Below are 16,282 nucleotides of genomic sequence, written 5' to 3'. Positions count from 1 at the left end.
GATTATGTTTGTGTTTTTACTGTCCTTCCTGTATATGTAGTACACAGACAAATGCCATAATAGGGCTATTATTTAACAAAATTCAATTAATGAGTAACTTATAATTATCGCCAATTACCTTTGATCAGTCTAGTGCAACTTAGATTATGAAGGATGTCTTTAGATCCCAATAGCTTCAGTAGACTACTGTATGTTAATATTTCAATTCTTACATTTATTATATTTTGAACAAATTTTATAACAGATTGCTTTTACTAAGTACCCTCAGTATTGTCTTGGTTTCTAAGCTCTCTAAATGTGTATTTATTTTAAGACAAAATGTTAGGCTTTAAAAATATTTAAAACCAAGACCATGTACACAAGTCAGATGATTCTCACCTGATAGGAACGGTTGGGCTCAACTCTGGTGGGAATCTGACATGTGCATAGAGGTCACCCAACATTGTTTATGGATGGAATACATGGACAGAGGAAGAGGAGAGAACAGTGTAGTAGCGCTCGTTCTCCCCCTTCCCTCTCCATAGAACAGAATGGCGCTCATGTGCTCATTCGTTCATGTGTCTATCTTTTGTCGCTGGAAACAATCAGGAAACAATATTTGAATTTGTGCACACAGTCACAGCACAAGTAATACTGTTTGTTTAGTTTTACAGCCCTAGTAAAAAAAATCTATAGAGATGGAAAAATATTATTATTATTACACAGTATTTATATAGCGCCATCATTTTATGCAGCGCTGTACAAAGTCCATAGTCATGTCACTAGCTGCCCCTCAAAATGGCTCACAATCTAATAACTCTACCTTTTTCATGTCTTTAATTTTAGGGGGAAGACAATTACCCTAACTGCATGTATTTGGGAGGAAACCGCAGTACCCAGAGGAAAACCACAGACACGACGAGAACCTGCAAACTCCATGCAGGTAGAGTCCTGGCTGAGATTGGAACCTGGGACCTAGCCCTGCAAAGGCCAAAGGGTTAACCTCTGAGCCACCGTGTTAAGATTACAGTTGGAAAGGTATATATTTGACTTCAGAGCCAGGAGTCTGGTCTTGATAGTCTTTGGCACAGGACCTTGGCCTAACTGCAAACATAACCTTACCTCTAAAGCTGCCAAATCCAGCCTCACCTACATGGCAAATAGGGTTAAGTGTTTTGCACTTGTGTACCAATCTAGGAGCACATCTAGGTGATTTGGTAGCTCATAGATTTAGGGTCCATTTACACTGTACTGTTACAACACATCTTAATGTTAATTGCTATTCACATACTTGTACTGTGCTGCAGCACATTATATGAAATATGACAGGTCCATTTTTTGATCTGCTCTGAAGTGTCTAAAGGTCCATTAAATTTATTACAATGAATGAATATGCATAAATGATGTGCATTGTGAAATATTTTCATTCCTTGCCAGCTCCCAGCAACAAGAAAGACCACTAGATAAATTGCACCAGTTCATAAAAAGGATGTTGCAAAACTGAGACAGTACAGAGAAGGCCATGAAATCTACAAAGGAGCATAGAGGATCTCCACTCAGAATGAATAACTGAATCAAACTGACAAAACTTTTCTCTTTCCCCCATGTGTACCTCTAGCATGGCTGCCAGCACACTTGTGTTTGTGACACACGGCACCGCACTCCATTGTCAGCAACTCTTTGTCATAGACACACCCTCAATACCAAAACCCATAATTTGATGCAGATCTGAGAACCTCAAAGCCAGGAAGGAACATGTAGGTCCTGCACTGAAATCATGCACAATGAGATCCCAGCAATAAGCTGCTTTGTGACAGAGGACTTTAAACTTCCTTTTTGAATACTGGGATGATTTCAGGGTATTGGTGGTGAGCAACCAGGAACATTTATTGTTATAAGTTCCACATCCACAGTAAGAACACCCAGGGGAACACATACTACATGCTTACATATTAGTGGAAGCAATTTTTCCAGATCACTAAATTATTTTTCTAATTCCTTCTTATCAGAAAGGTATTTTACTGGACTTTCAGAATTGATGACTTTTCAGAAATGACTACCAACCAGCGTTACCATTTGAATGCGTTGGAAGTTACTTTAGATACAGGTCCCGCAGCCACAAAAATATGAGTGAGACTTGATCTGGACACCTTAGTGTGAGAATACACAGTGACTGTCAGGTCAACCAGCATCAGTGGCTAAGTGTGCTCAGGGAAATAGTCAGTTGATCATGTTGGATGTATTTGGCCTATGCCAAAATGGCCCATGGCATGTATGCTCTCCAAAACATTAAAGCTCAAAAGTATTCAAATTAATTTACTAGTATTACTTGATTACATTTTATTTATATATTTATATAATTATACACATCCTAGGATTCAATAAAGGAAAGAATAAAATGCAACTACATTACCAAATATTTTATCAAGAGCCACAGTCTGAAAAACAGATTTTCCTGTTCACAGATTCAAATGATTCTCTTCCCAAAGTGTTCTGATCTGATACAGAAATCTAAGCACTTCGGCAACTTCTTGTCAACAGAGATTTTGGATGAATCAGTAGATTCAGTGTGGTTTGTTCCTTCACACATATGTATTACGGTATATGTACACGTTCATTGATTAAGCTAAACCAATTTATGTATGGGCAGCCACATCCAACTAATGATAGTAGAGACACACTAATTCTAGTAAGAATTTTAGGATTAAATACATGGGCTATCCAAGTAGAAATTGATATTTTGACACAATAATTATTAAACGTATGCCACCAATTCTATCTAGTAATGTCTCAAACAGAAGAAGCAGAGGTAATGGACTGTACAATTCCATTGAAATGTTGAAGGGCTTATAAACAGGCAGTTTATTAAAGGAAACCATAAACATAGACGTCAATGTCAGACACTGGTGGGCAGCTTTGCCACATGCCTAACAGAAAAACTTACTGCTAAAGAAGGCAAGGGTGCACTTACCTTTTTAAAATATACCATTACCAGCTACTGATTAATTTTTTTGCATTTTTATTCAAATATTAATATATCATCTTTACCTGTTGGCATTGTTTGAATAAAAATGTAATAATTGCCTGTTTAAAAGCTTTGACATAGTAATTTCCAAAGGGTGTGCGGTGCTGCACATAGAAAAATGCAGGGGCCCATCCATACAGCGGAACAGATCACTGATTACTGGGGAAAGACGAATAAGACAAGTATATCACTGTATTTATCCCTTGGTGATAATAAACAGTTAAACCTTGTATTAGTTAAGCTTAATGTTTTTCACATTTCTGTTCCATTGGGGAAATTTCACTTTTACTTCTGTAGGCACAACAGGAAATTAAAATAAATATCTCAAAAATGAGAGTAATCTCCAGTAGTTGTTACTGCAGTGCACTTTCAGTGATAATTGCAAGTTTCCCTTGTTGGAAGTTATCATTATTATTATATAGTGCCAGGATATTATACAGTGATTTACAAAGTCCAAACAGATCCCCCTATTCGTATTCTGGTGGTCTCGAGATTTTGGATTTGATAATGGTCATTAGGACAAACGGGGACACAAGATTCTTAGTGATGGATAAAAATCTGTTGGGATCATAAACCCCTAGAAAACTACTAAACAAAGTTAAACACATTTAGTGGTCTATCTTTGTGTTTGTTCTTCTCCACACACACCAATCCCCATAATGATAGGATTTGGCTGCTTTTACACTTACATTATTATAAAATAAAGGGCTGTATTTATAAAACAGGGAATCTGACACTCCGTCAAACATTCCTGGATGGGACTTGTATCCTGTCATTGAAACACATGGATCTGGAAGATTCCTACCAAGGAAAGGTAATATTATTATTAGACAGGATTTATATAGTGCCAAAATTTTACAGTGCTGTACAATAAATAGGGGTTGCAAATGACAGACAGATACAGACAGTGGCACAGGAGGAGGAGAGGACCCTGCCCAGAAGAGCTTAGAATCTAGGCGATGGGGCTAGTAACACACAATTGGTGAGGAAATAAGTCCCTGTTTTATATAAAAAAGTGTTTATTTACCTCCTGAGCAGTAATCCTGAGTGTGGCCCGGGGTAAAAAAAACCTGCTGAAAGCAGTAACCTTGAACCACACTGGAGGTAACTAAAAAAAATAAAAAAAATAAACAGCCAGCTGGTCCCATCGATGTCCTCCAGTGTCCTTCTAGTCCTCTGGCCGCATTCTCTTCCTCTGATCTGTCCCCTGGCGAGTGTGCTGACGTTCACCGGGAGTTCCCCGTGATGTCGGTGCTTGAGGGAACGTGGCAGGAATTTTAAATTTTTGTTGTGTTGGATTCAATACAAAATAACTTTATTGAATCAAATATAATCATTTTACTATATATATATATATTATGTATATATATATATTTATATATGCTACTGTATGCTACTGCACAGTTATATTACAGGTTTCAGTATTTTTTATTTATTTGTGCACCCTTGATTTAACAGATTATTGTGTGTTTTTATGTAAAGTTTATTATTACATTTATTAAAAATTGGACATTTTTCGGTGAGTTATGCATAAGAATTACAGGCCTACAATGTAAAATAAATTTTCGTGAAAAACAATGTACTGCTTTTATACATATAAAAGACCCTGGCACCGGGCAATAATAAGCCCACTCCGCTGGCGTGTCCTCCCCTGGCGAGTGTGCTGACGTTCACCGGGAGTTCCCGGTGACGTCAGTGCTTGCGGGAACATGGCGGGAATTTCAAGTTATTTTGTATTGGATTCAATACAAAATAACTGTATTGAATCCAATAGAGTAATATTTATATATGATATATGCTACTGTAGTTATATTGCAGGTTTCAGTATGTTTGATTTATTTATGCACCCTTGTTTTAACAGATTTTTGTGTTTTTTAAAAAAGTTTATTAATAAATTTATTAAAAATTGGACATATTTCGGCGAGTTATGCCTAAGAATTACAGGCCTACAATGTAAAATAAATTTTCATGAAAAACAATGTACTGCTTTTATACATATAAAAGGGCCTGGCACCGGGCATTAATAAGCCCACTCCGCTTGTATTTCCTCCCCTGGTGAGTGTGCTGATGAGTTTCCAGTGACATCCGTGCTTGCGTGAGCATGGCGGGAATTTCAAATTATTTTGTATTGGATTCAATACAAAATACCTGTATTGAATCCAATACAAAGTAATCATTATATTATATATGCTACTGTACAGTTATATTACAGGTTTCAGTATTTTTATGCACCCTTGTTTTAACAGAAACACAGTTTGTGTTTTTTTAAAGTTTAATATAAACTGTATTACATATTTGACATATTTTGGAGAGTTATGCCTAAGAATTCCAGGCCTACAATGTAAAATAAATTTTCAAGAAAATCAATGTACCGCATTTATACATATAAATCCCGACCGAAATGAACCGCTCGGGAGTATAAATGAAGGGGCAATGATGGAAAACACATTGATGAATGAGATGCCATCACAGCGTTCTGACACCATATCAACAGGTGAACCATCAGACTCCATATATTTATTACAGAAGAACGCAGTCTCCTTCACTTTTATCACCGATCGCTCGTTATATTTTATTTTTTTCGCCTTATCTATTTATTTTTAAAATATTCCTATTATTTTACCATGTAACTTTACTCCATCAATATCTTAATTTAGTCGATAATGACACAAGATGACGTATACCTATCAGCGAATAAAAAAAAGTCCCTGGGAGCCACAAGCAAGGAGATGATAACCTGCTGATATAATAAAGAAAAAATGGTTAATAATAAAAAAAACGTGGTAAAGAGGAAGCCAAAATGTCCCAAGTTTGTGTATAGAAAGCATTGATCTTTGCTTTGTCAATGGCATTCTTGTGATCCTGAAGAGTGGTTTGTACTGCAGTCCCTGCACATCTCTACCTCCTCCCTACAGGAGCTGAAGGGGAGCAGGGTGTGCAAAGTGCAAGGGGAGGAGGAGAGAGCCTAGGGCAGCTCTGCACTGTGACCCAGCCTTGGCTGTGAGCTTGTCTGCTGTATGTCTGAGACTGGGAGGCTGCCCCTCCATATGTGTGTGTGTGTGTGTGTGTGTGAGCTCTACCGCCGCCACTGCTGCCCTTTGATCCTTGCAATAGTGTTAGGGGCTTGAAGACACACAGGGAGCAGCCATAGACACGGCGGCAGCCGCAGCAGCTGCACCTCTTCACCATCATGTAGCCCTCTTCTCCATGCACACCACACATCCATTCCCCCATTGAAGAATATTTCTTACGGCTGGGGGAGGGAGGTGAAAGGGAGGACAAGCCAGGTGCAACGAGCAAGCTCCCTGACTCCAGGAACCCGCTCCAGCCGCTCTCATCATTTCCTTTATTTTTTTTTTTTTTCCATGTCGAAGAGGAGAATGTGAACGAGTCGGATAATAACCTCCTGGCCATTTCTATATTAAATAGGGGGACAAAATGCCCAGGAGGAAGCAGGAGCAACCCAAGCGCCTGCCTTCACGTAAGTCAAAGGGTCGGAGGGTTGTTGTGTGTCTGCCTTGTTTTGTGCATTAGGGTTACTGAGGTGAAGCTGACAAAGACACAGCCCGGGGTTATCGCTCTGTTCAGGTCTCAGCCCAGGCAGCCATGTTGGGATGATCAGCCCTGTGCTATTTCATTTTTTTTCCCCCAATCATTTTGTCGGTAATAGTACATGGCTGTTTTGTATGGAGCCAGCTTCCCGCCCCCCGGTGCCTCTTCACCCCACCTTGCACCCGTTTTGCATTCAGCCCGCTGTGCGCTCCTGCGGCCGTGGCAGCTGCTGCGCCCGGAATCAATAGGGCTCTGTCCCCGGGTAAAGGTTGCGGCCACTCCGGCTGCTGAGCCTGTCGGCCCCGGGAGGAGAGGCAGCAGCAGATGCAAGGGGGAGGGCGAGGAGGAGGTTTGTGCAAGGAACCCGAGGGGTGGGCCGAGCCGAGGAAGGGGGGAGAGGCGCGGAAATTAGGGGTGCCTGTGTGGAGGAATCCCGGGGCCATTGGGGTGCAGGGTCACGTGACTCTGTGCAATACTTGTATAGCAGTGCCCTGTGCAGGCTGCAAGCAGGGCTGATCATTACTACATGTGCAGAACTTTTCCTGGACTTTTTATGGGGTGGGCTAGAACGTGGATCACATATCATTCTTCAACTTTTTACATGCAGTCAGCTGAAGCATCTTTTTTTATTTTCATACATTTCTCCAGATCTATCTGTGAATGGTTTGCATCCTGTGCATCAATCCCCTGTAGCACATGTGAGGGATGTTGACATTGGACTGGAGGCTGATTACTAAAGGAGTTGAGAATCTGCACACTATGCAGTGCAGAAATCCTATTGACTCAATGGTATGGTGTCATGGCAAAGCCAGGTGTGTGTAGAAGAGGACATCATGCTTCCCCAGTTCAGCTGAGGATCTCTGCATGTCTGTGTGTATGTGTCAGCCACAGTCGGTCACCTGAAGTTCACAAGGTTGGGGGAAGGGAGGGAGGGGTCAGGTTGTTGCTTCCCATTTGCAGCCATTTGCTCTCTGCAGACAGATCAAGATCAATATCCATAACATAAATATATGTATGCATGTCTCTGACACAGAAGAAGAGGAGGGTGATGGCTGGCATTAATAAGCCCACTCCGCTGGCACGCCATCATTGCAGTTCTTGCATATTTTCAGCATCTTTTCCATCCTCTTGGATTGATTGTGTTTGATGATCAGAGCTGGACATTAGCTTAGCTCCCATGGCTTCTGTTTTCTATATGATTTTGGCTTGAAAATGCAGTCTAGTCTATAAAGCTGTGCACCTTCTTCTATAAATCAGTCTGGGGTTATCCTGCAGAGCAAATTATTCTTTATTTCCTTTTATCTTTCACAAAGACCAGCATGGAGGGTAGCAGACTCTTCTCATCGCCTTTACAATAATAAATCCTAGTTTTTATGAAGAATACAGTTTAATATTTACTTGTTTTATGAAAGATGACCTAGAAAAAAATAAAATAAAAATCTTATCAGTTAGTCAAAGATTGCCTGGTAGGTGAAGGGTTAATGCTTGTGTAAAGTGGGAAGAGGTGGTGCAGCAGCTGCAATCACTGAAGTCCTATAAGCAGCTAATAGTAAAGATGTTTAGCTGTAATTATTTCTTAGCTGAAGAGAGAAATATGCAGTAAGTATTGAAGATCTCTGCAGAAGGCGACCTCTGCTGAACAGTAGATGTATGTTGGAAGTGGCAGCACCATGTGACCTTGACCCCGACCTCAGCTACTCCCCTTCGCCTCTGAGTCATTCTCCATTTTAGCTCAGTCACTCTGGGCCTGTACAGTGCCTTTGTGCTTTCATTGTAACACACATTCTCAACACTCCGTATCCAGCAAACTTATAACATCCAGTCTTTAAAAGTCACAACATGTTATCCGAGTGTAAAATAAAAGTTTATTCAACGATCCAGTCCCAAAGTGCTCATGTGGAAGTTAAAGGTCACATTCTAATCATATTGTGCAGTTAACTCTTTTTTGTCGTGATCATTTTACACGACATCTGGAAGAAAAGAAACAAATGTAATTTCTTGTTTGTGACTGCTACAGCCAGGGCATGTTTGATAGCTCATCAGCCTAAAATAGCTTTATCCACAAGGATGTGTAGTATTCCTAGAAGGACGCCACCGCTAATATTTACCGGCTTTGGTAATAAAATATATGCCATTGCTAGGTAAGGTCTGTGCTATGGCATACCTGGGTACCTGTTTGTAAAGCAGCGGCACATACTATAGCCTGATACAAGCAACTCTCTATCCCAGGGAATGAGGAAAGAAGTGGCCATTGGCGAAAAGTGTAGTCGTGTGATCGGCATCTTTGAGATGGATAGCGATCAGTGGGACACCGTTCATTTTATCAAACACCTGTAGGTTGAAGGTGCATTGTGATATAGCTGCTTAGATGTCCAGCAGATAGAGATTTCTTGTCTCTGCTATAAATAAACCCCTTAATGGCTTCTAAGCATATAACGTTTCATCAGATGTCCTGACCAGCATGTTCATTGTAGGTCAGTGGTCACAGGGTGGACATGAAGGCCAGGCAATCAGATTCTCCAATGGATTCCATATTTATGCTCTGGAAGTGAGGGGAGACTATAATTTACTAGGTTATTATTCACAACCCTAGAGCACATATGTGTGCAAAATATGTTGAATAACGATACATTGTTATATTTAGTTTTAGCATCAGCATCAGTGTAAAATGACATTTTGTAAAAATGTCTTTTGATTTGCCCTGGTTAATAGGACATTAGTGTGGGACATACTGTATATAAACCCTTGCAGGACACTTCACAAGTGTATTTAAACACTCACAAACTTTTCTAATTTGCTATCTGGACTGTTAAATATATTAAAAGCATTTTGTTATCTTTTTAATGGGCGGAAAGGTATGTGTTGATCCTGGAAGCAAAAGTTTGTGGTCATGTGACCTCTGCAGTCTTATATCAAGAATAATTAAAAATATATGAATACACTCCTATTATTGAATGCTGAAATTTAGGTAATTGCATTTGAGAACTAAATTTACTTCCACTTTTCTATAAATCAAACCTTTTTAAAAGTCTATTTGTTTTATTCTGCAGTGATTTGATACCTCAACCTCCCTTTGGCTTTCTGGCCTGTCTCCTTAATTAGTTGGTAGGCAGTGCACTGGCATCACATACAACTCCGCTGCCGTACCTTCCCTGTAAGCATTGGTGGAGTTTATAAAACCAGGCTTTTTCTGGAGGTAGCTGGAAAATGGCAAATAAACGGACTACAGGAGAATAATGCGGGCTATGTGGTTACTTGGTCTCCCATATCCCCAAGCAAACTGGCTGCCATGAATCTTCCTTTGTGTTTAGCAAGGTCAGAATCACAAAGGAAACCAGGGGAACTGTTAGTATCATCAGGTATATTAAAGGAAAAGAATATAGAAAAAAAAAACCCATAAATAAGTAAGCACACATATATATGTTATTGTTATGGAACTAACACACTGTAACAAATGCCACTCTCATGCCTTCATGTTATATTGCCTGCAGGTATTTTTCTTTCACATGTTACTTAGTAAGGCCAAGGGATGTGCTTAATATGACCTTTCTGTGGCACCATGCCATTGTAATCATGTAGACAAGAAACCCTTGCCTTTAGCTGGAGTTTATAGGATGCCTTTATCTAAATTATTTTTAGGAGGAGGATTGGCACAGGCTTGTAAATTGGGATTGCCTTTGTGCAGCAAAGAAAGAATGCAGGACCTTCAAGTTCCTCTGACAGTCTCTTCTGTTTTTGACTTTGCCTTTTCTTAGCATCCAAGTAAATGATCTGAAAGCAAAATCATGACATTTGATTTAGCTGTGAAGAATAGTGGATGGTTGGTGCAACCTGGCAATCCTAGACCTTTCCCTGTGTTTTGTATCATTATACTATTACATGTGGATCTGAGATTTACTAACAAATAATAAATGACAATTTTTCATGCTAAACTGAAATAGATATGACACAATGAATGCAGTAAATATTAGTACATTACAACATTTATATTTTAAATGCAAGTGGTGTGAGTACCTGAATGTTGTGAGCTAGTATCAGCTGATTGATTGTAAAGCAAAGCTGGAATATAAGTGGAAGTTGCAGCACGAGAAGCCAATCAGTTCATGCACTGACAGCAGAAGATATCAGAGTGACAGAGGGTGGAGCCCATCACTCTTTTACTGACCAATAAAATGCTTGGGCAGTTCCAGGAAAACCTGAGCTCAGAGGAAGTGGGTTGAATGATGCCCACCATCAGACTGAGGGCATCCAATGGCAGATAAAGATTCTTACAAGGGGAAGTGCCGGGAAGCTTAAGCTGGTTTTGTTATTGTATCTTTTAATTGGCTATTCATTTTATTTGTGTTATGTTTGGCCGCTGTTTTTCTTTAAAGCATCATATACTGGTAAAACTCTTAAAATAACAGAGGAGATTACTTGGAGAGTATTCAAAAAAATATTTTTAAGGTTGTAGTAAATGTCATTTAGATTTACACATGTAAATCACTTGTGTACATTTGTTTACTTTGATATATCGAACATGAATGGGATAGTGATGTGATGTGATGTGTCAACATTACAAGTCTTATTCTCCTGTGCATTATCTTTCTAAGTTGTAAATCACAAGATTGGCTGTAGAGAAAATCAAATCCTTTGCTGTGAAAAGTTGGTCTGTGTGTATTGAAAATATATATGTGTGTGTGTGTATGTATATATATATATATATGTATGTATATATATATATATATATATATATTTATTTACATGGGATGGAAATTTTACCAGTGGTACATACACACCAAGATAAATAGTCTGCCAGGATTTCTATCCAAATCTCAAAAACAGAAAAGTTGGTTCTTTGTGCACATTATTATCTTAACCTATGTTTCCGCGGCACCTTTAACAATAAGTTTCCTGTGAATTACTCATAAAACCAACCGTATGAATGATAAACCATCTTAGTCATAATGAGCAGAATCTGCTATAAATTAGCATGACACATGATCATATTACAAGTTGGTTTGTAGTCATTTAAGAATTTATACAGTAACAGTTTTAGTTTTGCTACTGTCATTTCATTCAGGCCTGATATCTCTAGTGCTCCTTGTGCTACGTTGGTGCAGAAACACGTTTTCAGTTCAGGAAACTGTTTCTCACCTATTGTTGGTTTAAGCGAGGATTTCAGCTATATAGGTCAGTGCCTGGTGGTTAAAAGTTTTTTTTTTTTGTTTGTTTTTTTTTTTTAAATTCACAACCCTCTAGTGCAGAGTTTCTCAACCAAGGTTCCTCAGGAGGTTTCTAGGGGTCCCTTGAGCAATGAGCAATTTGTGCCTCCCAGGTCAGTTTAACTGAATGTCTTTCTCTTTGGCTATCTGTGTAAGGGTGACATTCTTTCTACTGACCAGCTATGTAAGAGGCATTTTTTCCACTGACCACCACTGACTGTGAGCTGTGCATTTAGTAATTATAAAAGGGGTTTCCAAACACTTGAAAGGTATTTCAAGGGTTCCCCCATGATCACAAGTTCAAGAAGGAATGGTCTATTGGGCCGTCTGACAGGAGGGCCACGGCTCTGGGCGGTGCACCCCCCAGCAAGGTCAGGAGTAGGACCCCGCTGGAGGGGCGCACCAGCCAGAGCCGCAGACTATGTCTCCCGCATGGATCACAGGCTCAGGTTGGTGTGAGGGTTGTGTCTCTGAACACAAGCTTAGACCTGCAGTGGGTGAGAGTGGGTGAGTTCTGTCATCATCACGTCACTCTGGGGGAAGTTTCTTCCCCTTTAAGTGACACACGGCTCCCCGTGCTTGCGTGGTCTGGAGTCGGTGCATTTAGTGGTCCATGAGCTCCAAAAGGTTTGGGACCACTGGTCTAGACAAATGACATTTTATTCCATACACCGTAAAATACATTACAAATGTATCATATTTTGTTGTGCTGAAATTATTTGTATTAGTGATTTTCATTCCATATATTAATAAAACGATAATTGTTTATACAATGCTTGCCCTAATAATCTAATCCTTCTTTTATTGGTAATTGTGTATTTGTGCTACTTCCCTTACCTGAGATTGTAAGCTCTTGTGGGCATGGTCCCTGTGTCATTGTATCTGTCTGTCACTTGTAACCCCTATTTTATGTACAGCACAGCATAATATGTTGGCGCTATATAAATACTGTTGAATGAAAAAAGTCTATCCACCATAGTGTGTCTCAAAAACAGGAGTAGTAGTTCTTACCTACCGTTTTTTTCTTTACAAGATTCTGGTTACAATACATTTTACAGTTTATAAAGTATAATAATTTATTGTTAAAGTCAAATACCCCAGTGAAAGGCAGATTCTGTAGTAACGGGTGCTCTGGTGATAGGAAGGTATTCCATTGGCAGGCAAATTCCCCAGGAACAGTATGTTTATTAATATGTAGACTTGTTAATGCACAGAATTATCCTAGATTGTAATTGTAAAAAATGGAATGTTCTGTCATCTGTAGCCAAGTCTTGCATTCAAGTATGTATGCCCCCTTGACAAGGATATAGAATATTACAGATTCCAGTGACAAGTGTTGTATCTGAGTTTTAAAGTTAGTCACGGCATGTCAAATGAAAGTCAGTATGCACTATAATTTATGTCTGTGGTTACTTGGAATCTTTGTATGCTGTTTGTTATATATGGGTTTATCCACCACAAGTAAACTCATGTAGCCACTTGCGGTCACCACCTATTAGGGACGTCTATTTACTATACAGGTGGGTTATCTCTCTGCAGTGGAAATGGCTTTATTAGGATACCGATTGTTTTATGTGTGTGTGTATATAATATATATATGTAAATTTTTTATATGATTAGGTAATTCTAATTATCCGTAACAAAACACATTTTATGTTTTTATGCATAGTTTTAAATTCTATATGTCCATGGGGGAAATTTACTCAATTTACTTTACTTAGTTATGCAGATTTTACTTTCTAATAATATCACTAATAAGGGTTGATTCAAAAAAGAAGATACTTAGTGCAGGGATCTGTACTGAGATAAATTTGTACACTGCTATTGCTGATCTCCATCTGAAATTCTTGATACGTGGCTGTCCTCAGCCAAAGTTCTTTCCAAGTCAAAGCGCTGAAAAAAGCATGCAGCACAATAAGTTGTCTAGAACTAAATACTTGTCCCATGACAGCTATAATAAAGTATGGAGTCCATTGGCTTAGCAAGACAGCTTTTTTTATTTTTTTTTTTATTATAAGGAAAGAATATTTGTAGCATTCTATTGGTTTCTGTATGCTCAAATCTCATCTCTTTTTGGTATAGACTATAAGTGATATACTGGAGATGCAAGATATCACTCTAAAAAGGTGGCATAAGGGAGCCTAGGTTAAAGTCAGTTAAATTACATGACCTGATCCTTTTAGTACAGGTAAACAATATTACTGGGTCAGGAAAATACCCAAGCCTATTGATTGGAAATGAAGAAGCATCAGCACCCTAATAATTTCAGCCTTGTGCTATCCCTTTGTGATGTATATATTAGTAAATTTACCAGTGTACAAACAGGAAGCCGATATAAAAGTGTATAGTTATCTTTTAGAATTATTTTTTTTTTATTAATATTACACATAACAATACACTACTTGAAAAAATAACTACAGGTTGTTAAAGAAATGCTAGAACAGAAAAATGTTTTTGTTTTTTTTTGGCAACTGTATATGTATTGGTTTCATACACTATAAAGATTACAATTTATCAGAGCAAAAACAATAGTTGATAAATAATGGTTACACAGATATAGTAAATAGGTCCATCCCCAATTTTGGTTTAGGTTATTGACCATTTACCATATCTAGAACTATATTGTTCTAGCCTTTCTTTCTCAACAATTTGTCAACTCAAATTTGTGAGTGGGGTTTTGGCTATATTTGAAATATGTAATGGAGTGAAGGCATTCTACTTCCTTGGCTTTTCATTATAATAACTACAGGTAAAAAGTCTTACCAGTAACTTCTAAAGTAACATTTAAGGTGTAGCTCGCTGTCATTTCCTGGAAAGTTTGAGTATAGTCCCTTAGGCACAGCTGCCCCTTTTGTTTTGCCAGTTTCAGCTATGAGAGCGTTCGCTCTCATTTGACATTGACAGTATTGTTTGTACCCCCCTCCCCATGGCTAATCACAGAATACCACACATTCACCCACCTCTCTGGGCATAAAGCTGATTCTGACTGCCCCTCCCTCCTCTCCCCACATCCATAAACCTGGGGCATAAATCAACAAGGGGCAAGTGCAGTGAAAAACAAGTGTAAAGTTGAGGGCATGCAATAGAAAGTTTCCCCAATATCTTGTGAATGCCAAAATTTGTACTTGGATTGCAGGCCACGCTGGGCTTGTATGTGGGGCTCAAAAATGGGCATCTAATGAAATCCAATTGTACACATAGATAGTAGTAAATCAAGGTTCCAGTTTCTTTCTATATAAAGCAGTACATTAGTGTTATTTAGTGATTTGTGTTTGAATTGCTTTTAACTGTTCTGTTTAAATTTTCAGGTAAATGTTAATGATGTAAATTAATGGAAACAAAAAACTGATAATATGTATTTAAAATATGTGGAACTGTATAAATTCTCATTAGAATGTTGGCTTTAAATTTAAAGGTTGGCAAAGGTTAAATGGCAGACAATTAATTAGCTGATATTTTTTTTTTAATATTACAAAATTAAATAATTCATAACTAGACTTTTTTTATCATATATTATTGTTATACATTAGAAAGACTTCAAGACCAAGCTGTTGTAGAAATCAAAGATGGTTTCCATACTATGTTGTGATGCGGTAGAAAAAAATGGATGAGAGTGGTTAAAACATTTTTTTATACTACTTTATGCTTTTTTTTTTTTTTTGGCATGGTTCGTACTATATGGTATACATAGGATTGTCATCACCTTCTTGTTATTTAGCTGTGGCATGAAAATATTTGTGTTACACTAAATACTAATAATGGAGATGCCCTGTTGACTTGTCACCAGGGATAAGCAAAGAAGAAGTCTTTAGTGGCTATGCCTACTATGCAATAAACGTACAGGCCAGCCACTTCTCAGGTTTACTGAATGAACCATGAAGCAATATAATGCAGATTTACGGAGGAGAAGTAAACTTTCCTGGAAACTGCATGTTTATGTAAAATATTTCCTGTCTCTAATATACTGTATGTCATACTTTACAACAGAAAGTTTTGACCATTTAGCGAATTCATTTGTGAATCAACATGTCTGCAGGTGCTTTGCTATTGCAGGACATGAAGATAGAATGTTTTGTTAGCCTGATACTCTTTGTTGTGCAAACCAATAAAGAAATATGTTACCCTTAGAGGCTTACTAAATTGTTGCAACAACTACCATGTAAAACAATTCATGTCAGTAATATAATTTGTTTTCTTAGTACCAGGTTAGTAAAATTTTTAACCATATAAGGTAATTAGACTAAATTTAAAGTGGAACTCCATAAAATTGGCTATCTACAAAGTACACGTTCAGACTAGAGGTGTTTACCATTCCTACGTGTCTACTGTTATATGCTACGTGCCTGGAAGCAGTAAAGTTTTGCACCTCTAGGCTCTTTCAGGCTCAGCAACTGCAAAAGTGCAGTAGAATTATGCTTACTGGAAAAGCACCTGGTGTAACATCAACAATATGGGTTATTTTGCAGGTCCGTCACATGATTGGGTATAAAAAGAGCATCTGGGAGATGCTGAATCTCTCAGA

The 16,282-nt window shown here is 38.4% G+C and overlaps 1 protein-coding gene across 1 annotated transcript in view; it reads left to right on the top strand.

Moving 5' to 3' along the window:
- The first annotated feature begins 6,067 nt into the window (after window positions 1-6,067).
- ZNF827 (zinc finger protein 827) overlaps window positions 6,068-16,282 on the top strand; it is a 106,117-nt gene continuing 95,902 nt past the window's right edge. The window contains exon 1 of the mRNA XM_072406831.1: window positions 6,068-6,485. Coding sequence (XP_072262932.1) covers window positions 6,443-6,485 — 43 coding nt within the window. The 5' untranslated portion in view covers window positions 6,068-6,442. The remainder of the gene's footprint in view (window positions 6,486-16,282) is intronic.

Source organism: Pyxicephalus adspersus, chromosome 3, assembly GCF_032062135.1.
Source record: "Pyxicephalus adspersus chromosome 3, UCB_Pads_2.0, whole genome shotgun sequence".
In the NCBI taxonomy this organism is placed as follows: domain Eukaryota; kingdom Metazoa; phylum Chordata; class Amphibia; order Anura; family Pyxicephalidae; genus Pyxicephalus; species Pyxicephalus adspersus.
The sequence above is the reverse complement of the archived record's forward strand: the minus strand, read 5'-3'. Positions and strand labels throughout refer to the sequence as shown.